The following is a 24,208-nucleotide window of genomic DNA, read 5'->3' as shown; positions in this document are numbered from 1 at the left end:
ACGAGTTGTACCATAGTGAAACTTCAATGAAGCAAAGTGTTCCACAGGACTGCAGCTGAACATACTATGCCCCTATAGGTAGAGCTGTACTCAGCACTCAGCACATAGCAAGCGTTCAGTAAATATTTACTGCATTAATTAGTTCATGATCATAGATATCTCTTCCATCAGTAATCATTAAGACCACCACTTACTCATGGCAAGTTTTGCTGCTGTGGGGGACAGAGCTATTGTCACATGACTGTAATTTAAACTGCATGGCTTTTATCCATTGCATTTTTTCCATCCCCAAATGATGCAGTTTCCTTTTAGCATCTATTGTGGTTTTCCTAATATGTACTGAGCACAGAATCAGCAATTGTTGTTATTTCAGCAGCATATTGCAAAGTGTTTCCAACATATTTCATTACCCTATGTGCTTGTCTCATGGAAACAAAAATCAAAGTGGACCTTTTCAATGGGAAAGTTAAGTAATTTTTAATGGTAATAGAACGGGAAACTATACAAGTAAAATTTTGACTAGCCTTTGAAAATTAGATTTATCAAGATGTAAACCAAACAAGAGATGAAGAGTTAAAAAATACCCTTTTCTGTTTGACCAGGCCTACTGTAAACATATTTGTTGAAAGGAACAAAGTAAAATCTGTTCCAAGTTAGGACACTGGAAGATAGGTTGGATTAAAGTCCAAGGACTTTAGCAGTACATGTAGAACCACATATTTTTCCTATGCTGGATCCACGCATGGTTATGCTGTTTACTGGAAAATGGGTGTTCAGGTTATCTTGCCCTGACCAGCTTTATAGTCTGACTTATTTATAGACACACCACCAGAACATAGTGTGGCATTTACAAGGACAGATTCTCTAGTTGCGAGAACTTGAGAAAAGGGAATGAAATGCCTTATTTTTAAAATGTATAACTTTTCTTCCTAGCAATCCTATGTAGCTCAGCAGCTAAGAGAAGTGACAGGCCAGAATGGCTGGCCTGGACTGCACTGGGGAGAGAGCAAGGGAAAAGCACACTGGGGAGAGAACCACTAACTAGGAGTGAATAAGAATAAAGAGAGGTGAGGAAGGAGTGGACTGGAAATGCAGAGGAGGGCAGTGATAAGGCTGCGTTGCTCTGCTGCTCCCCCACCCTTATCTGCTCAGTTTCTAGACTGCGTGACTTCAGCATGCTGACAAGTCCCAGGGGCCTGGCACTTGGGAAGCTCACTGTTTCACTGTTGTAGCTATTCCCCAGTGTCTTTGGCAGCACTTTCTTCTTCCTCCTCCATACATCCCTGCTGGAATATTAGTGGATTAGGCCAGAGCTGGTCCACAAATATGTGAAAGAATAGTGGAAAAAAATGAATGGATGGGGGACAAGGGATGTCTGAAGGTGCAGCAGTGTAAGCCCTGAATCCACTCCTCGGTAGCTGTGTGACTTTGGGCACATTACTTTCTGCTCCAGTTCCCCCAGATGTCAAGTGAACGGTGTGGACCAGACGGTCTCTAAGCACTTGTGGCTCTGGCATTTTGTGACTCTGTGACTACAGGGGGTCTTGTTCTCAGAGGAACACCTATTGTGGTTTCTAACATAATGTAGCATTAGCTTGTCAACTTCATGAGGCTATTTTGAGGGTCAGGATAAAAGATGTGAAGACCCTTTGGAAATTCTATGAAGAATCATATAAAACAAAGATGATATGAATGGTTTAAAGGAAACTTCCCCCCAAAGATATCAGATGGTGATAAAAATGAAAGAGAGTTCCATTTAAATGAATGTTAAGGAAAGTTAAGAGGCCTTAAAAACAGGCGTATAGTTTTGCTTTGTTGTTGAGATATATGCCTTGAGAAAGTATGCAAATCAAAGAAAGTGATTCTGTAAACATGTGGTTAAGCAGCTAGGCTGCTAGGGCTGAGGCCCTTGACTTTTCTTCCCAACCTCCAACCCCTTGGCAAGGGTACCTCAAAACCCCAGAGAAAAAGAGGCAGTGGACTGGGTTGTACCTTTATCTGTCACCATCACCCATCTATTCCCTGAAGGCTGAAACAGAACATTAAAACCAGTACGGAAGGGAATGGGTCGTCCTGACCCAATGGCCACTGCCTTGCACGCTGCTCTGTACATTTGTCCAGTAGAAGCAGCAGCTGTATGTGTTTGTCTTCATGTTCTCTCTCCCCCTACCCCCATTCTTCTCCTTCATCTCCTTGCGACATTTTACAGTTTTTCCTTCCTTACCATAGTAGAGTAAGAAGAGGAAGAAAAAGAGGAAAACATCCAGAAGCTGCGAGAGGGTAAGAAGAGAAGGAAAAGAAAGATGAAAAACATATCGCTTGAGTCAGTGGAGAGGGCTGGAGTCTCTCGCTCCCTCTTCCTCAGCAGGACTGAGTTAAGTTGATCAGTTGATTTTGTACCTCATCTTCAAGACTGACGTAATTCTTTTATCCTTTGTTACCTTTCATTGCCTGTCAGTGACATCTGAGAAAATCATGGACAGGCCATCCAATAAGAACCAGCATGTTAGCTTTCAGCAGGCCTGCGCCAGCTAGCACTGGCAAGAGTTTAAGAAAGGCCAGTAGGCTCTCACCAGAGGTAAGACTGACCCACCTCACACAGCACATCAGAGAGAGTGACACCATATGTTTTGCAGTCTACAGAGTTCAACTTATAGATTTGATTACCATGGAAAGAAGGAAGGGAAAAAAATTGCCTGACTCTTGTGGTGAGTATGAGGGAGCTTATTCATTCATGTTGGAAAAGCAAAGTTAAAAAATCAGAAACAGGCCTGCCAGCCTAGATATGTCCAAGACTAGTACTTTGGTAACGCTATTATGACTTTCAGTAGATTAAATTTCAAATTGTGGAAAGGCTTCAGAATAAGGGAAGGCTTAGTGTCCCACTAATAGGCCTTATTAAATTTAGATAAAACAGATGTTTTTCAGTGACAGCAGCTCTGAATCACCAAGATCAAAATGAAGAAAGAGCAAAAACAAGCCAAAACTTTCACTAAAAAAGTACTATTTGTCTTCGTTGCAGAACCTGCCCACACTTAGAACCTACAACATCCAGTTAAACCCCAAGAGAAGTCTCATTAATTGGGGGAAAATTCCTTAGAACTGATTGAATATGCATATACTGAAGTTGATTCACTAACATTCTAGAGGCGGTGCTGTGAAAACAGAATGGAGCCGTAGAGGCAGGCTGCCCAGAATTCAACTCTTACCTGCTTTAATGACCTTGGGCAAGTTGCTTCGTCTCACTGAACTCAGTGAACCTCAGTTTCCTCATCTACAAAATGGAGTTGTTTTGAGGACTCAACAAGATAACACATATCTAGCACTTAGCACACAGCAGGCACTCCATAGGTATTAGCTCTTTTGTATTTAAAGCTCTTTTTGCTCATAGTGTCATGTCTAAGTATATCAGGACCAATTTCTTAGAATTTGATTAAGAGCTTTAGATTAGCAGTTTCCTAAGAGCAGTACATCCAAGACCATCCATTGTGGAGTGGGAAGAAAAGATTGGAAATTCTATTTATGATCTTTTACATAAAATATAGGAAAGAACTGACACTCCACTCATATTTAATGTATGCATTGACCCTGGTGCTCCCATTTGGTCTATGTCAGTGGGTCATTGTCGCACACTCTAGATTGAGGGATCTTGAGGAAAGTCTGAGAACCACAATTTGCTGGGAGTTGATGGTGGCACGCTACTTTCAGTCACTTTTGCAGGATGTTGCAGCGTATTTCAGTTTACGAGCCTGGTTAAGTACATGCGTGGTTCTTAGTATTATCTTCAATTTGTGGTTTCTTTGCAGGAATCTTTTTTTTTTTTTTTTTTTTAAATTTTAAAATCTTTAATTGTTGGCTAAAGCTAGTTAAAGCCACTCAGGGTAGACAAATGGCTTAAGAACATTCCTGCAAAGGAACAATGGAGTGATGATAATAGTCATAATATAAGCACAAAGCAAGGACAAGAAAAAGGTGGAGCTAGCTGCCACTTCTGCAAGTCACCTTGTAAATTGGTTGGCCAACTCATCAAGTGAAAATGAATATAATCTAATCGGACCTGACAAGATGTCAGCCCCCCAAAGAAGGAAATGATGAAGAACATTATTTGAAATATGTGTTTATACCCACTGTTTTCAACAGCAAACTTATTCTAAGTCTGTATTGTGCTTTGGATATATTCGCTGTACGTGACTGTGATACATACTTTGTAAATAAATATACATATTGAGGATGTATGCTCAGACTTCTTTTACTGATAAGAATGCTCAATCAAAACAGTTTGGAGACCACTGGGTGAGATGAGGAAAGCATGGAGCTTCTCATCTCTCATCCTGTGTCTGCTGCTTAGAGAGTGTTTACATTTTTTCCTAAGGATTTTGCTGGAGCATAACCAGTAAGATAGAGAATAGCATATCTAAATCCATTGAAGATAAATTGAGCACAGTTCAGGGAATTGCATCTCTTGGTAAACATTTTTTTTTTTTTTGTATGGAAGTAAAAAGCCAGTCCCTGCCCTGGAGATTTTTTTAAAACCTAGCTCAGGAAAACTAAGAGTTACATTACAAAGCAACATATGAATGAATGGCTGCAGGATAATGGAAATTCTTGATGAAGAAGTAAGTTGCTTGATGTAATAGATGTCTTACTAGAAAACAAAAATGTGTATACATTTAATTTCTGTGAATTTACCTGGGTCATTTGGTAACCAGTAAACCAGTAGCAGAGAGTGTAAACAGATCCTTCCAGAAGACACTAACCTTGCCTAACCTTGCCTCTCAGCCTTTCTATCAAAGTCTTTTACATGTGTTCATGTATTATTTTGTAATCTACTATTCTTAAATCCTCTGTGGCTCTTCACATAATAAAAGGCATACCGCAGATGCTTAATAAATATTTTGAAAGTGAAAGAAAATGAAGTATTCTCAAAAACACCAGAACCTGAAAGGGTAGCCATCATTCTCTTTCAATGGTCACAGCAGTTCCTAGAGCAGATAATTTGCTTTGATCTTCTCATGAGGTTGAAGGGTCAGTCTTAGTCCTGAGGCTCCATTCCTGTCACAAGAAACATAACATGGAGGCAGCCCTGCGGGCATAAACTTAACTAAAACTTTGATGGTGGCGGGGGAGGGCACTACTTACTGAGCCCCTGGTGTATGTAAGGCACTTGTGCAGGTATTATTATCTTGTTCACTTGTCACAGTAGCTCCGTGAGGTAGGTACTATTAGTATCCCCATTTTATTGAAGAAAGGAGGCTGGCACAAGTTAAGAGACTTAACCAAATGTCACACAACTAGCATGCAGTGGAGCCACAATCCAAATGTAGGCGTGTCTGATTCCAGAATCCAAGCTTTTGACGATTCTCCCGTGCTGTGTTCTATAGGACTGTGAAATAGGGCTCATATATTAACGATGACTTCAATTTTGCATTTTTGGGAGCTATTTTTATCAGTGGTAAGTCACAGGGAACTGTTGTTACACCTTGGAGAGATGCTCTGATGACCCTGGGAAAGTGATACTCGTTCAGGGTTGTAGAGGTTTTTCTAAATTCTCCGAGAAAGGCAGTAAAATTGACATTTGATTCAATTTGAGAGGTAGTTCAGTTTTATAGTATACAAACTTAGAGAACACAGGGGTCAGATCCCTTGAAACTTTGAAAGTCTATGTCAGGTTATTTTTGTGTTACATTCTCTTCAAAGTAGAGATAATCTCATGTTTTCAAATTCCCCAAGATCGAATCTGTTGGTGGTCAAACTAATCTGTTTTCCATACCTACAGATTTTTTTTTTTTATTGCCAAGACTAAATTGAGAGTACTGTTTCAATACTGTATAGTAATGAATGGCCCAAGTCATATTGAGTCTTAACGATGAACCTCAGTCATACAGAGAAAATTATGTCCGTTATACTCTGGTAGAATATATTTTAAAAGATTTCCATCAGAAAAATAATTAAAAACCAGTGTCTAGCCCTTCGTTTCTAAAAATAGGATCAAGTAAACCCAGAAACTCTGCAGGGAAAGCATCATGTGGACGCTACATACACCAAACATTTAGCCATCTGTTTCTTCACATGAAGAAATATCTTTTATTGATATTTTCCAGTTGTAGTTCTGCTCCACTAAATCAAATTCACAACCTTGTCTCCTAATTTACAGGTGAGGAACTTGTGGCTAGGAGGCAGATTCTTGACAATATTGCTCTGATAATCACAGCATGCAGCCCAGAGTATTTTTCCTTCCTGGTGGGCAGCTGTGGCCATCTCAGAGAGTAGAGGCTTTTAAGAATTCCAGATTAGAGCAATTCAAGAGCTTTAAGCCATTCAGAGGATAGTAGGTGATAACAGACTAAAGCCTCTGTGAATCCTATAGGATAGGAGCCAAATAACTTACATGAAAACCTCGAGCACCCACCACTCTTGATCTCCCTCTCCCTCCTACCCTTCCATTCTTCCATCTTTGCATTCTCTCTCTACCCCTCTGTGTGTGTGGTTTTTTTTAACTTTCTTTGCTTCCCATTTCCTTTTTCTGCTTCTAGTTTTCTCTTCCTCTCCATTTTTCTTTATATATATTTTCGTTTTCTTTTCCTCCTTCACATTTTCTTTCTTTTGTTCCATGCCTTAGTTCTTTCCTCCACTCCCTGCTAAGTACCCATCCTATCATGCTTAGAAATACATATTACAATTAATAAATTGTAGTGTTAATGCTTATTAAGCAGCAAGTAGGTTGTACTCATTACTCTAAAAGGGAAAAACATGTCCCAATTAAGTAACAGTTTACATGTGGCTTACAATTGAAAATTTCCTTTCTTATGGGTCTCAACTCTCACCAAAATGAGGTTCCCTTCCTCACTCCTTAAGCATGACCATGTCCTTTGTTGTTCCTCTCTACACTTAGGTTTGATGAATAGTCACTTACTTTTTTGCATTCTGCTTTGTGCCTATTATTTATTTACTTATTTTTGGACCACGGGAAGCTAAAATTGATACTTAATGTGGAAGAGAGGATATAGATAACTTTTCAGATTTGGGCTTAGGATTCTAATATTCTCAGCTCCTGGAGTTTAGACATGTCACATGTCCATTCTGTTCTAGAAGCTCTGACGAGGAATAGCAGAATATCCAGATAATTGAAACCCCTTGTGTAAAAAGCTGGTTTTTAAAAAAATTTTTTTAGATTAATGTTTGCTTGATTTGCTTTTCTTCACCTGTCCAAACAAGGATTTTAAATTTTGGTTATTACTTCCTTGTCCTGGAAAATGATTGCTTGTAATATGAAGCCTTTCTCAGTTTGGTATCTTTCCACTGGTTAACTGATTATGGTCATCAGTGTTTTAGAAAGCAAAAGAATGAATGAATGAGTGAGTGAATGACTAGCTATCTAGACTCACAAATAATTTCTGTTGCATGCTCTGTTGTTTGTGATGAGCCTTTCCATATCTAAGGCTTTGTCTCTTTTCAGCTGTCGTTTTTCCCCTCATAGTTTGCAGGTACTGTCACAAACCACGTGATTCTTTGATAGCTAAGCTCCTAATACTTTTTTTTTAATGTTCATTTTCATTAAAGTGCTATTTAACATTAGATATTAACTTTGACAGATGTTAATGCTGCTTCTCAATTAGGTGGAATGTATTCTTGGGAAGATGCCACTTTGAATTGAATATATTTGAATTTGGTATTGAATCAAACTGTTGTTTAAACCTTAGCCATCCATCATATGGGTGATGGAGCAGCCAACAGATTTTTGTACATAAGTGTTTTTTTTCCTAGCAATATTTAAACATTGGAAAATGGCTTCCTATTGTAACAAAGAGAACTTCATACAAATTTACTACAAGATCTCTTTCTTTGTCAGTTCTTTAAATTGGCACATACTACTTTGGTATAAAATGCTTTCCATGGACAGTATTAATATTTAAAAATCCTTTTTGCCCCTGCAGATTTCCAGTAGACAGGACATCTAGCTCTATTTACCCTTTGGCTACTAGTGAATGCTGTTACATTATTATTTATCTTTTTTAGGCAGAGGCACTGCAGGTATGAGATCAGAATTGCCTAGTAAGGCAAGCATTTTGTTTTCAAATGAAAAAAAACCCCTCATAATCCTGTCAAAAGTAGCAACTAAGGAGTGGATATTAGAAAGAATTGTGAACTTGCATCAGAGAATCTGGGTTGTCCCCCTACTTGTGTTACTGACTAGCTGGGTCAACCTCGAGTAAGTCACTGCCTGACTCCCCATAGCATATTGTCTCTAAAGGCTCAGCTTCCACATCGCATATTCTATATACAAAAGGGAGCAGAGCCAAGAGAAGCTGAACCTCTTGTTTATCAGCCATCTACCCCAGTCTAGCAGCTCTGAGGTAGTCTCCAGCCACATTTTTTCATCTTTTTAATAATCCCTTAAATCCTCGCTAGGCTTTCATTGCTAGTTCTTTTCCCTAGGAATTTGCATTTAGAGATACTGAGGGCTTCATGACTTTTGGAATTTGTCTATGTGCATGAATTTAATGAAGAGTTACCGATGAAAAATGCAAGAATTAAAAGTCTTGTTTGAATGAGTGTTTCTGTAAAATCAGACTGTTTACATCATGATTAACATACCTTTATTAGTTCAGTGATTTGAGTGTCATATAGCAAGGCATGGTTGTTCTTTTATCTTATTAGCCATGCTAGCATTCTCCCACTCACTCTTTGATCTAAACATTGTTTTTAAGTCCCTGGTGAGTGAGCAATAGACTCCATATCACAAGGAAAGCTTCCTAGCCTGGTCCTCAGTTGCACTTGAAAATTTTGTTGATTTGAAATAGTTTGAATTGTACTGAGCTAAAATATACCTTTCCTGGTTTGCTAGGAAAGAAAATAATAACCTGCCTCAGAGTGTTGAGAAATTAACTGTATGGCAACTTCAACATGTGTATTTTTTAAGTACATATGAAAGCTAGAGCTAGATACAAAAATCTCTTCATTAAAGGAGACCTAGTACTATAATGAAAAAGGCAGACAGTAAGAAGTGTTGGTGAGGATGTAGGGATATTGGAACCCTATACATTGCTGGTGGGAATGTACAGCCACTATGGGAAACTATTTGTTGGTTCCTCAAAAAGTTACACAGAATTACCATGTGACGCAGCAATTCGACTTCTAGGTATCTACCCAAGAAAAATGAAAACATTACTTTCCACAAAAAACTCATACATGAATATTCATAGCAGCATTATTCACAGTGGCCCAAAAGCAGAAATAACCCAAATGTCCTTCAACAGATAAATGGAAAACAAAATGTGATATATCTATAGGATTGAATATTATTGTGCAGTTAAAAGGATGATGTGCTTTTACAAAACGTATTAAGGTGATGCTAGTGGTAAAGAACCCGCCTGCCAATTCAGGAGACATAAGAGACAAGGGTTTGATCCCTGGGTTACGAAGATCCTCTGGAGGAGGGCATGGCAATCCACTCTAGTATTCTTGCCTGGAGAATCCCATGGACAGAGGAGCCTGGCGGGCTACAGTCAATGGGGTTGCAAAGAGTAAGACACGACTGAGTGACTAACACATACCAATACATGCTGCAAAATGGATAAAACCTCAAAAACATTATCCCAAGTGAAAGAAGCCAGACACAAATGGTCACATAGTGTGTGATTCCACTTATATAAAATGTCCAGAACAGGCAAATCCATAGAGACAGAAAATAGATTAGTGCTTGCCAAGAGCTGGGGGGACTGACTCCTAACGGGTAAAGAGTTTCTTTGTGGGGTGATGAAATATTTTAAAATTGGATGGGGTAATGATTGTACAATTCTGAATATACTAAAAATCATTGAATTGTGTACATTGAAAGGGTGAATTTTATGGTATGTGAATTGTATGTCAATAAAGCTGTTTCATAGGAAAAACATTAGCAACTATATTACTATAATTATTTGAAATTATAAAAGTGTATTTAAATTACATTTCTCCCAGGGGCTGGGAGGAGGGAAGAATGGGGAGTTAGTGTTTATTGGGTACCTTGTTTCAACTGGGCAAAATGAAAAAAGTTCTGGAGATGGATAGATGGATGGTGGTGGTGGTTGTACAAGTGAATGTATTTAAGCCCAGAGAAATAAACACTTAAAAGTGGTTAAAATGGTAATTTTTATGTTTTGTATATTTCACCACAATAAACTCTAGAACCCTGAAAATAATATTTTATGTTATTCTAATGTATAAGCCTTTTTACCCTCTCTTTTTCTTTTTCTTTTCAAAAGGAAAACTGAAAGTGTGAAAGTTTGGATTTTTATGCATGGGATTCTTCTGTTTTTACAACTCCTCTCCTGGGTGGGGTTGGGGGGGGTGTTATACACACATCATATATGTCTTTATGTTGGCTTTGGATAAGAACTTGAAAATATTTCTTAAAAGTTTATTTGCCAGTTGGAAAATAAAAGAAGCCAACGATAGGAAATTTATGTTGTTAAATTATGAAATAGTGAAATGCTATTCTCAGAGTATGAATTATCACAGATTTCCTGATTTTCTTGGTTAATCTTGGCTCCTTGAATGGGGAAAACATGTATGCTCTCTGTGTAACATCTCTTTCTATAAGCATTTTCCTCTGTATGGCAGGATAGAACGAGCACCACAATGTATCGAAAATACTTAACAAACATAGGGGTATATTTGTACAATACAGTGAGTGAGTTTCTGAATGCAAAGGAAGGAATGGAAAAAAGAAAATCCAGCAATGAGGAAGTTACTGAAAAATGAGTTAAATTATTTCCAAAGGTCATGGAACTTTGTTATGACCCAAGCAGTTTGTAGGCTCTAAGTTTGTAACCTCTAAGGATTAATCTGTGAAAACATTTTCTAAGCCTGGCTCTGCTATACAGGACATTTGAAGATCGACAGTGCAAATGCCATTAATATAGGAGGCAATCAGAGGTGTGTTTGTTTTCTTGACGAGGAAGTGGTTTCTTTTAAAAGTACAGGAACACACAGCCTGTGTGTGTGTGTCTTTGTCTTTTCTGTCTATTCTACTGTTGCAGGAAGAATTATGATCTTCCAACATTTTTGTCCTTTACAGTGAGGTTTTTCTAGAATTTGGCACTGTGGTGCACTACCCTTGATTACAGGATTGAATCAGAGTTGATGTACTCAGAAATCCATTGATGTGATTAATGGTCTCCTAATCATAATTTTATTTCCTAAGATTAGCCCTATTTTCTGAAGTTTCACAGTTTTTGAGTAGAATCTTGAATTCTTCTTTCGAGGGGGCCTGAAATCTTTGTACTTTTAGTCCATAATTTGCATGATAATTTTCATTTTCTTTGATTTCTTTTGCTTGAAGAAAATAACATTTTTACCTTTTCTTCAACTTTTTATATGTTGTTCTATGGTAACTGTCCAATGTAGTGTGAACCTTTCTTTTTAACAACATGAAATATATATATATATATATATATATATATATTCCCCCCCCCCACCAGTGCTAGATACAGAATTCTTCCCCTAAGTTTCCACTGCTTTGGTTTTTATTCTCCTCAAAAATCAAATAAAATATTGTCAAATTCTACAAGTAACAAGGAAGTATACAAGGAAATGACTATATAGGAAATGTAATTGATCATTCACTCTTTACAATTGAATCAGTCACAGGATTGGCTAGTAAACATAATCTGCTGAATGAACAAAAATAACTTCTAAAACCTTTGGAGTGCTTGAATGCATTTGGAGATTTTGGCACCTTTCTCACCTTACTGATTTTTTAAGAAATTCTTACCTTTTTCAAATGATTGTCTGCATTTGAAACTAGGAACTCATATCTTGTGACTGTTTTAATATTCACTTTGTTTTCAACAGTGCCCTTAAAGATAGCCGTTTTCCCCCAATGACAAGGGATGAGCTGCCACGGCTATTCTGCTCAGTGTCTCTGCTCACTAACTTCGAAGACGTCTGTGATTATTTGGACTGGGAGGTAAGACAATAGAGAATTTTTAAAGAAAAAGGAAGGTAACTCCTGAGTAATTGTTTAAAAATTAGGCCCAAGATAACTCTTTTGTAATGGAGATGGAGATAACATGGATAAATAAACCTCACAGCTGATCAATGAAATGTGAGTGAAGGAGTTTTTCTTTTTTTTTTTTTTTTTTTAAAGCAAAGTACCTTGTGTTGTTTAAACACCCCAAACTAAATTTGCTCTTCATTTTTATCCTATTAACTTCACTACAGCACCTCATAAAAGCTGTTAACAAGTAGTAAGCAGGATTGATTAGAATTTATTTCTCCTCTCTGGTATGACTGCCACCAGTTAGGTAGTCAGAGGATGTATCACAGTAACAAGCAGCAAAAGGGTTAGGATAATATACCAGTTGGGGAAATCAGCTCAATAATAATGGGGTGTTGGTTAACTACAGGTAAATCATGCTAATTCATTCTTGGCTACCTTAATCTATGTACTTGCACACACTAACAAGTAAGAGTATATCTAGGGTATCTCTGTGCATTACAATTATCATAGTAGCCTATATTGATCATCTTTTTGTTCTTCTTTAGTATGTAGGGTTGAGTTGTTAAGAAACTTCAGATTCTCACCATGATTTGTTTTGGTGGTTGGGTGGTGTTAGTTGAGTGTATATCTATGAAATTTTACACGTGAACATACCCGTGTTACCTGACTGCTTACTGTATTCCAGGCATGTGCCTCATGCATGTAAGTGCTGAGATTTGGTCCCTGCCATAAACATCTTATAGTCTAATAGCAGAGAAAAGAATTATACACAAGTACAAAGAAATTAAGTGGCATAAGAATGAAGCAGTGGGAATTCAGTGATACACAGAGCATTCATGTGCACACAGATACTCATAAATGATTTGACTGTATCATCATGATATAACATGTTTAATTCTACTGCCTTGTTAGAATGACTATCCCCCATGGTAACTGAGATATTTTCCTCTGTGGACAGGCTGCTTTCTTGACAGTTAATTTTATTTTTGGCTTCCGCCTCACTCCTTGTGATACCCTGGACAATTTACTCCACTGTGTTTCAGTTTTCCACATACAGAAAAAAAAGACATTTATAAAGTTCTTAATCTTCATCAAAAAAAATCTCCATGATATAAATAATGTTGTTATGCGAGAGCTATTTTAAAAATTCTTCAGAGTAGGATGAAACAGTTCCTTTCTGGGGTTTGTGGTAGGGTTTTCTTTGAGCATTATTAGAATATGAAACCATCTTAAGATTTTTTTGTAAAGGAAAAAGTAAAATTTGTTGATAGTGTTGATCCTGGCAAAGTTGGAATGTGAAAACCTTTTATAGAATTAAAATATTCCAGTTGATCCTTTTCTGTAAGTTTTATTGTTCCTATTTGAATTTTTCTTAAAGAGATATCTACCAGTATTATAGAAATACCTCAGTACCTTATTTCTAAGTGATCCCAAATCATATTCCTTACTTATTAACAAATATTACAGTTTGGTTCGTTCTTATTGTTTTAAGAGTACTGCTTCCTCTTCTCTAGCTAGACTTATATTTCTGCTTTCTGAATCACAGGGCGCTATGTGTGTATTGGTAGGGATGGGAGTGATAATAGCAGAAAAAACCTGAGATCTAGGGGGTGATTGGGCTACAAAAACATTCCTAACTTTACTTGCAGCCACTGAGTTGGAAGTATAGTTCAGAAAGGGTGCAGAAGTGTGCACGTGTGACATGTACATGAATGTTTATTGCATAAATGTGTGTGCATATGTTCTAGGGGAAGGAAAAATGGGAAAAGCCAACAGTTGCTAAATAGGTATGGGTAAGCACACCATCATCTTCTTTAGTCCACATCGAGTAGTGTCTACAACTAAAATGAACCTAGATATCATTGGGCTTGTATGTTCATGAGATATATTATCTTTCTGTTGGGAGGGTGAGAGGTAAAGCACTTAAGAATTGGTACTGTGTACTCTCTTAGGGTGTATTCATCCTCTCTGATTACCATCTGCCAGTTTGAATTTCTAGAAGATTCTATATGCTTCTACTTGGCATTATATATTTAATACAGCCCTTAAAGTTTAAATATTGATGTCTATTTAGTGATGCTTTTCTGTTAAAGAAGCAACAAAACATATACATATATTTTTGTACTTTAATATATAAGCATTTGAAAGTGACTTAAGTACTGTTAGAATAGCTATGCTAAGAGGAAAAGACTCATTTGTCAGTTACTTCATCATAGTTTAAAGTATTCAGCATCAGAGAAATTTGTTCCCAAAGAATAAGGATGAAAATTACATTTTTAAAAAGAATGTGATTTGGCTTTTAAAAAAATGTACCATAATCAGTATTATAAGGATTATCCTTAACAATTCTGAAAAAAGCATTGCTACTTTAAACACAGAATGCCAAAGTAGAATTAAAGAAATTTTTTAAAAAGCATATGTCAATAACCTTCGTCTGCTAGGTATATACTCCAAAGAAATGAAAACAGATGTTGAAACAAAAACTTGTACATGAATGTTCATAGCAGCACTATTCACAATAGCCAAAAGGTGGAAAACAAACATCTCTCAACAGATGACTGGATAAAATGCATTATAGCCATAGAATTGAATATTATTCAGCCATAAAACAAATGAAGGACTGATACATGCTGCAACAGGAATGAGCCTTGGAAACATTATGCTAAGTGAAAAGAGCCAGGCACAAAGGCCACATCCTGTATGATTCTGTTTATAAGAAATATCCAGAATGGGCAAATCCATGAAGATAGACAGCAGATAGTGGTTGCCAGGGGTTTGGGGGGAGGGTATGAATGGGGAATGACTACCTAATGGGTACAAGGTTTTCACTGGAGGTGATGAAAAACTTCTGAAACTGGATAGATTGTTGTATAACATTATAAATGTACTTAATGCCACCTATTTTGTACACTTTCAAGTGGATAAAATGGTAAATTTTATGTGCATTTTATCATATAAAAAGGTACATGTGCACATGCATATATATGTATATATTTTAAACTACTGTCCACAATAATATAGTAATTCTAAAAAGAATGAAACTTTTAAAATTCAAAAAATGTAAAGAAAGAGCTGCAAGCCATTTGGAATTATACCATTCTGAGATAACTGTTAATATTTTGGAATTCTTTCTCTTAATTCTTTTTGTATCTTTGTATCAATAAATCTACATATTTGTTTATGTAACTGAGATTATATTAAATTTACAGTCACTATTAAAAAGATTATAGGGAGTTTGTTTACAGTTTATCTTTGTATATATGTTAATTATTTTTTGTGGAGTTCCTTTATGAGGAGTCAGTCTATATTAGGAAGGTATACATTTCACTTTGAGGAATTTCACACTGTCAAATAAGTATTAGCTTTTCTTCTAGGAATGAAATATCCTATTCACCATAAGTATCTAATTTTAACCTGTAATACAAAGTACTACGTATGTTTATACCAGAGGGGGAAGCAGGAGATGATTACAGAAATTCAGTGGAGAATTTTTAAGTCAGGGATCAATCTGTAATGAGTATGTTTTATATAAGCAGAAGTCTCAAACATAGGGCTTTTCTGGTGGAAGTACAGTTTGAGAGTTGACCCCCGCTGGTGAAGCATGTTACTGCAGTAGAATTCCTAATTAAAAGGACAAAAATGCCCAGATCAAAGTAGGAAGAGGGCAAAGTCTAGAAGTCCCCAGGGATAGAGTTAGGTAACTTCAACAACAAGAAAGACATACCTATGGTCATGAGGATGAGGGATGTGACCAGCGGTAATAGACACCTAATTTTCAAATGATCAGGAACAAGTAAACTGCCACAGGGCTGGCAGTCACTCTCTTCTTCAGCCAAGGTTTTTAACTCAGCCTATTTGGGATCTCTCTTTTGGTAACATGTCTCTAATTTTATGAGACATTTAGTAGGAAAATAGGACTTACATCAGACTTTTAGAGGCTAGAATGCTTCTATCTGATAATGTGAAGAATGCATGATAAGTGGTTTTACAAGTGGATGTAACTAATTTTCAAGTCACACATTTGAATTCACATTTCAAATTCACATTTGCCTGTTGAACTGACAAAATGATCAGTAATGCTTCTATCTGTTATATTTCCTCAAAATAGTAATTATACACTTAAAATGAAAGTGTCTACAGGTAGCCTTTCAAGGAATCTGCATAGTCATTAAAAACAACAAAACCAGCCACCAAAGGCTTGAAAGACAAATTGGAATAGTGTTCCCTCCCTTCTGAGAATTGCTGATCACTGCCCACATCATGATCTACTTACTGCCCTGATAAGTATGAGAAGAGTGAGGAGTGATTGATCTGGGCGGGGGTGGGAGTGGGTGGGTGGGTAATAATTAACTGGTAAGTTGAAATACCTACCTGCAAGGGTAACATGGTTGTTAAATGAGGAAAATTATATCTCTAGGGAGATATCTGAAGTGATTTCCCTTGTGTTTGAACACAAAAACTTATCATCATTGTTCTGTATTCTTCAATTGACAACACTCTTAGAGTTCTGAGTGGCAGGATGGCTGACAGACATGGCACTTTAGAAAGGAGAAAAAAAAAGAGCTCATGCAGCATGTTGGAGTCCTCTGAAATGATAGGGAGCCTAGAACTTGTGTAGTTACACTGTTTGGGAGCCATGTTTCTTTTTAAAGATCTGGAACAAGATAAAACCAGTGGCATCATACTCCCTAGAGTTTGACTCAAGGGGTGATTCTAGGTGAGTCATCTACTAGCTGCTCATTTTCAGGACTATATAAATGAATAAGCCTTTTATTTGTAGAAGAACTTGTGTAGCAAGTATGCTACCAGTGATCCTGTGGGGAACTGATGTAGCAATTTGCTGACAGATATCAAAATATTTTACAAATTGTAGTCAGGCATCTTTTATCTCTGCTTTAGAGACAAGATCATTTTGAAGGCATGAGGAAGACATGTTCTCTGTATTCTGAAGTAGACCCATTTATCATATTTCAATAGATTACTGATACTGTCACAAACCATAAGGCACTTTTTGCTATATGCAGCTTTCTGAATCACTGACATCTCACCTGTGTATACAGTTGTCACTTGTGGTCCTAAGGCAGACTGCTTACATGGAATCAACCCGTCCTGGGTGGGGCTGGCCCGCATGATTCTTACGTGGTACCAAAAATCTGTCCCCACACTATAAAGGTGGACCTCAAGTCCCTCCTAGTCTTACTCTGTCCCCAAAGTGCTCAAGTTTGTTGAACTCTTAGTACCCAGAGAACTGTACCTCACTTTAAAAAGCAAGCTCCAAAGCACACCTCTTAAATGATCTCAACTCCATTTCTGACGTGTTCAGTTGCAGTTAATAATAGGGAACTTTTGTAGCAGCCTTCATGAGAGTAAACAGATGAGGTGAATAAATCAGCTACCATCATTATCTCACATATATATTTTTTAGAAGTTCATGTTCTTTTTTTCACCCTGTCTCCCCACTTAAAGGTTTTACATTTTTCTGGCTCCTATTAATGTTCCACTGAAAACAGTGTTTCCATTCATACACAGATGATTAGCATGACTCACGAAGTCACCAAGTGAAATAACTTCTAGTGGTATATGTTCTGTCAACCCCGGACCCTTGCTTATTTTTCCCAACTATGATAGACACTGTGTTTTGTTTCTCTTCTAACCTAAGATTTCTGCCTTAAAAAAAAAAAATACATAGGCTTCATCTATCTAAGAAAATGTTTGTCACAGTATTTTCTCAGGCACCTTGAGGTGGTTGTGTAAGATGTCACTATCATTAGGATAATTTAGTCTCCATCCTGATGCTCTGCTTTGAATGTTTTTTCAAGTGCTGTAGAACATTGGGAAAGGAATGCTTCACACTTCCTGGCCATCTAGAAAGAATTTGCTGTGAGTCAACAATTCAACGTATCAGAAGCCTAGTGAGGAAGCAAGCCGAACAAAGTAAAGTAACCTCTAGAAGGTGATTTAATGCATAAAATTTTCTATTAGCTATTGATACTGTTAGTGAGATGGGCTGCTGTAGTCTGTTGTCAGGCCTCCTCCATTTGCTTCCAGCTTCCCTCCCAGGGCATAGTTTGGTGCGGGGAATTTTTTCCTGCTTCTTCCCTCAAATCCACAAACTGTTCCAGCCCTTTTCTTGTAGTAGTCCCCATTCAACTACTCTTTCCTGTACAGGTTGCCTCTGTGTGTGTATCCCTAGCATCTGATAAAAAGAGAGTGCTGAATTGTGGAAGTGAGGAGACTTGGGTTCTCTTCCTAACTGCCACTACCCAGCTTGCTACCCTTTTTGGACCTCCATTTCCTCACCAGGAAGTCGGAAGAGTTGGACTAGATAATTCCTAAGGTCTCTCTGGATGCTGACAGAGTGTGACGCTGTGACACCGGTTTTAAAAATGGCTTATTTTGTTTTACATCCAGGGAATGAATGAATGCTAGCCATTGAGAAGTCATAAAAGGTCCCTAACTTTTAAAATGGCCATTGCCAACTTAAAGTAGGCAACAAAGTTAAAGATTGTCCATTTTCTAAAATTTTGCATTCTAAATTTCTTTTTCACAAAAGAATTCTCTTTAGGAAGAAGAATACTCAATTCTAAACCATAAATGCTTCTACTTTATTATTGCATCATACTCTAAATCAACATTATTGGTATAAATCTAAATTAAGCAAATATATTAGGGACTGATTATTCACTTTACAAATAGATATTTTCATTTGCAGAAGGACACCCTATAGGGTTTCTTTACTGTCTTCCTCATGACTTTAAGATTAATTTATTTACATAAGTTCAAGCCATATGTAACTTTTTAGGAACAAATCTCTTTTGTAGAAACTGAGTAAAACCATACTGAGTTAGGTACTCAGTGTATGTACAGTTCTAATGTGTATAAGATTGTTCTCAGTTTCTTACCAGGGAAACAACATTTTTATATTGAGGTACATTTTCAAGAGGTGTTTTTCCCCTCAGCCTTTGAAAAGCAAACTAAAGCAGATCTCTAGATTTTTTAAAAAATTTATAACTTTAGTTTCCTTGTCTGTAAATTCACTCCCTTCCTCATCCCCTTTAAAAAAATGGTAGGAATGCATTTTTCCAACTTTTGACGAAAAGCAGGCTTTTTATTTAAAGGTCACCTGTGTTGCCTGAGCTTTCCTTGGAAAGCTTCAGGATGTTCAATTTTTAAGGAATGCTCATTATAATTAATCATTACAGAGAATGGGCTTTTTCCCCCTTAATTGCACTCTGAGCTGTCACTTGTTCCCTGCAAAACCTTAGAATAAAAACAGTTTCTTTCATTGCAAATGATGTATAAACATGTTTGGCTTTTCAAAGCACCTCTTCATTAGCTATGCTTTATTTAAAATTTAGCTAATTATTTAAAAGTTCATGGAGATGATTATTAGCTAGTCCAGGTATTTTCCAGGCAAGAGTTCTGGAGTGGGTTGCCATTTCCTTCTTCAGGGGATCTTCCTGATCCAGAGATCAAACCCAGGTCTCCTGCATTGCAGGCAGATGCTTTACCCTCTGAGCCACCAGGGAAGCCCCAGGTATTTTAGAGCTATGCATTTGCTATGTGTTTGCCATTAGTTAAAATAAATGTTATCAGATTGTTGTTCAGTGGCCTTTGTGAAATAAATTGGCAGCTTTATGTTCCTGATAGACAAGATGTCTCAGTCTCCTACATGAATCAAAATTGGCAGTAATTGGTCTTTTGGTAAGCTCTGTAAAAGCCAAGAATTGGTCCATGGAGACTGAACTAATTTCTAAGCTGCTGCTGCTAAGTCGCTTCAGTCGTGTCCGACTCTGTGCAACCCCATAGTCAGCAGCCCACCAGGCTCCCCCGTCCCTGGGATTCTCCAGGCAAGAACACTGGAGTGGGTTTCCATTTCCTTCTCCAATGCATGAAAGTGAAAAGTGAAAGTGAAGTCGCTCAGTCGTGTCCGACTCTTGGCGACCCCATGGACTGCAACCTACCAGGCTCCTCCGTCCATGGGATTTTCCAGGCAAGAGTACTGGAGTGGGGTGCCATCACCTTCTCCGAATTTCTAAGCTAAAGATGTCTAATTTGCAGAGATTTTAGAAAAGAACGATACATATGTATTTTGATCAAGGAGACCTTTGCAGGTGTTTTTACAAAATAACAACAGGGTGGGGGGAACCATCAGCTGAGGTGGAGGGTGCAGTAGAGTTTTTAAGGTAGAATATACTAAAAGGTTACTTGTGCCCAAGTGAAGGCTTTGCAATCAATTACCTTTTTTGTTTACTTTTGTAATATTTTTTACAAAGACAACTAAGGGAACTGGTCAGATAATGGATAAAAACAGCCTAATAACAGTCCTTGGTGACATTTCAGTTGGTTCAAGAGAAGGTTATTTTTTAAGTCTCATGAAGGCAAGAGCTGCCCCTAGATAGTACGAGGATTATACATCATCTTTAGTTTCTCCTGTATAATTTTCAAAAGGGATGATTTTTGTAATACACATGTACTATTCTTATAAATTTTAAAAAATCCATGTTTATAATTTTTAAAGTTCACAGAAGTAAAAGTTACTGAGAAGAAAAACCCTGAACTGCAGCAACACTATTTTTAAAATTTATTATTTGGCCAGATTCTGAAGTGTTCATTGTTAACCATTAAGTGTTAACTATCAATCAGATGGGCATTTTCAAAGCTTCAGACTTAACTTCTGAAATTGATGGGTAGAGTAAAGTGATGTGGAATCACAACTTTGGGAATTTGATGGGCAGGTTTGGACAATATGTAGTTGACTTTTTTTTTGTAGTCAACATTATCAGGATTGGGGGAAATGATTCATTAGGATCAGTACAAATTGTCATCAGCCCTTATGATGAAAATGCTAATTTTTCTTGCCCAAATAAGAATTATTCTTGGTGGACAACCAAGTTTGGTGAATTTGCCTCTTTTATGTGGAATTTGCTTTCACTGGGGAGAGTAAGAGTCAGTATGAAGAAGGCTGAGCTGGGGATGAAGCAAAAGGTGTACTGTCAGGCTGTGAGTTGAATGAGTTGAAGGTGCTGCGTTGTGGATTTTGTGCTTTCAGGCAAAATATCACTTGTGGCTTTATCCTAAAAATAGCAGAAACACCAGACTCTGGGTCAGACCTGTAGTTTGTTTGTTTGTTTGTTTCTGTCCGTGGTGCCATGGGTTGTTTTGTGAGAGAGCCCGTGAGAGAGCCTCGTGTGTCTCCAATGATGCTAGCCTCTAAAGCTTAGGGGGTATGCCAAACATCCTGAGCTCCTCTCTTTAGGAACATAGTCCTTTCATTCAGTTCAGTGGAACTGGCACACTGAGCCTGGCAGGTCAGTCTTATGTGAATGACCAGCGACTGGCTGCTTTGTTAACTGCAGAGCCTATTTTGCCAAATGATATCAGCAATGAAGCTGCGTCAGACAACCTCTGATTCTTTGACCTCCCAATATTTTTTATTTTATTCAAGGTGAACCCACTGAAAATCAGTGGAATGAAGCTATGGCCATACCATTCATTACAGGGAGAACCCAACATTTGGTTCTGAAAATGGGGAAGAGTGGGACTAACAGGGACATTTGGTAAGACAGGATGAACCTGAGGAAGTAAATTGGTTTTGTTGGCCAGGATGTGATCAGGGGCAGATTTAGCTTTAAGGGTCAGGATGTGTAGGTAATTGTGGACCCAAATGGTCCAAGGCTTGCATGGAGCCTACACCACTTAGCCAGATCACATTTTATACTCACTGATGCTTTTAGCCAGATGACTCTTTGTCCTGTTTCAGCATATCCGGATTGTTGGCTCGCTGATTAGGCTCACAAGTAAAAGCAAGACCCTTTTGTAGTGCTGCTAGTGGATTATAGGGTGTTTTAGACATTGACTATGCAATTGTACAGGGCATAATATGGACCGTGTATTATAATGAGGAGGGGAGAGGGCACTTTTTTTTTTTAATGCTCCTATGTTGAGAGTCACTGCATTAGGGGGTAATAGTTTTAAATGAAGCCACATTTCTAACAAGGGGTGAGATAATGAGGATAAATGAAATCTGCAGTCTAGAAGCTTCATTTTAGCCATTATTTGTAATCTCTTCTCCTACCAAACCATTTTACTATGTAGCAAAATTGATTAATTTACGCATATCTCTTTTCCCTGTGCCCACATGCTCTCTGATAGAGGAATGAACAAATAGAGAAATATACAAGAGAGGAAAGAGGATGAGGCCAAGGCCAGGGGGAGTTGGGGATGCATAATCCCCACACTGAATAATCAACTCCAGAATAATCAAGATATATTTTAGGGTCCTAACATTCATCTTGATATTTAATCATTCTGGGCCATATTGAAAACAAAAGATTGTATAATAGCATTAATAAAAATCACTTGCTGTAGAAAGGTTCAGATTAAATATAGCTTTCTTTTTAACATGAAATAGGAATCTGTTGAACTGCTCTTCATGTTCTATCACAGCACACACAGATACAGCTCTGTTTAATTCCATATCCTCTTATCTATAAGTCCTACATTTAATTTACTACCATTCCAGTTGATTTATAGCTTTGCTTAGTAAAAGTACAGCCTTGATTAAAAGAATATTATCACAGCTGATGGACCTTGAAAGCATTTGTCTCCCCAGACCTTCTAATAGTTTTGAAAATGACCTGAAGACTCCAGTAAGGCTAGATTTTGCATGTCTCCAGTTTTTGCTCACCTGGCTGTACTTTTAGGTGGTGGTGGTTAAGGGTGTTGAGTGACATAGTTTTCCCATATGCTAACTCCCTATATATCCTAAGAAATGGAAAGTTACTGTGATAGTGTTTTCAAGCAAGTTTGCTTCAAGGACTCCAAGACCCCTAAGTCAGTTGCCCTCTTATCTAGTTGATCACTGCAGCTAGAGCCTTTGTCTCCTGGGATGCTGCTGGCCCAAAGGATTCTCCAGTCTGTTGAAGGGAGGAAGTATTCAATTATTGTACATGAGGGTTACATTTTGGAGTTACAGCTGTGACAGATGCCTCCCTCCAACAATGCAGAATTAGTTTTGGTGCTCATTTCAGTGGAGATGACTTAATTTGCAAGGCCAGTGATTTTCCCAGGTTAGCCAGATTTAGTCATTCTCCACAGCAGGCCGTTTTCCACTCTCCTGTTTTGATTGTGCAGTGTGACTATTTGGTGGTGTCTGTGGTTCTGGGAGCAAGGAAAATGCTGTTGCTCAACAGGTGAAAAAAAGGCTATTATACTTTGATTCTGTTCAGAACATTATTAGCATTCTCCCGATTCTACTAGTCAGGAAAAAAAAAAAATGAGTCACTCTGGCTTTGGCTTTATATCTCTGTGGTATATAGTTTTGACATATGAAATGTTATTTCTCACAAAGGTATTACTTGAAAATCACCATACCTACAGTTCAATTTACAAGGGCTTTTGATTGTTCACAGAGAAGGCAATGGCACCCCACTCAAGTACTCTTGCCTGGAAAATCCCATGGATGGAGGAGCCTGGTGGGCTGCAGTCCATGGGGTCACGAAAAGTCGGACATGACTGAGCGACTTCACTTTCACTTTCATGCATTGGAGAAGGAAATGGCAACCCACTCCAGTGTTCTTGCCTGGAGAATCTCAGGGACAGGGGAGTCTGATGGGCTGCCGTCTATGGGGTTGCACAGAGTCGGACACGACTGAAGTGACTTAGGATTCAATTGTTCAGAATCATAGGAACACAAAAAAAGTTAAAAATTGTAAATGTGGTACTGATTCAAAATGGGAAAAATTTTTTTTTTTTATATTTAATTTGATGGTGGGGCCTCCTCAAAATACAAAAGTAAATCAGTTTTATTCATGAATAATTTTTATTTTGGTCAACATGCCCTTCCAGTTTGGTCTTACCGTCTTCATATCTATATATCTATATATAATCTTTATTAAGATATCATTCACGTACCATACAATTGGTCTTACCTCTTTTCATTTTTAAATTACTAGGTTTCAAAATCTCTGTAATTTTTTTTGAAAAGCACAGAATGTACTCTATGAAGAAAAGATTTATGTGTAAATCACCTCCAATTTGCCTGAATCGTTTTTGTTTTTCAATACTTAGCCACAGTTCGTCGGCTCTAGACTGATTATTAAAGGTTATCTAGTTAACCCAGAATAAAAATCACTTGGGGAGTTATTCTTTTTACAAACTGTACCTACGAACCGCTTGAAATTCTGATAAACTTTGCAGCCCCCAGCCCCACCCCAGACCAAT

At 37.7% G+C, this 24,208-nt stretch overlaps 1 protein-coding gene across 1 annotated transcript in view; it reads left to right on the top strand.

Annotated features, from left to right (window-relative positions):
- The window catches only part of AMMECR1 (AMMECR nuclear protein 1), a 111,129-nt gene that overhangs the window by 80,873 nt on the left and 6,048 nt on the right, over positions 1 to 24,208 (top strand). Inside the window, exon 3 of the mRNA XM_052663642.1 lies at positions 11,836 to 11,950. Within this exon, the coding sequence (XP_052519602.1) occupies positions 11,836 to 11,950 (115 nt within the window). The remainder of the gene's footprint in view (positions 1 to 11,835; positions 11,951 to 24,208) is intronic.

This window comes from Budorcas taxicolor, chromosome X (genome assembly GCF_023091745.1).
Source record: "Budorcas taxicolor isolate Tak-1 chromosome X, Takin1.1, whole genome shotgun sequence".
In the NCBI taxonomy this organism is placed as follows: Eukaryota; Metazoa; Chordata; class Mammalia; order Artiodactyla; family Bovidae; genus Budorcas; species Budorcas taxicolor.
This window is presented reverse-complemented; position numbering and strand designations above follow the sequence as displayed.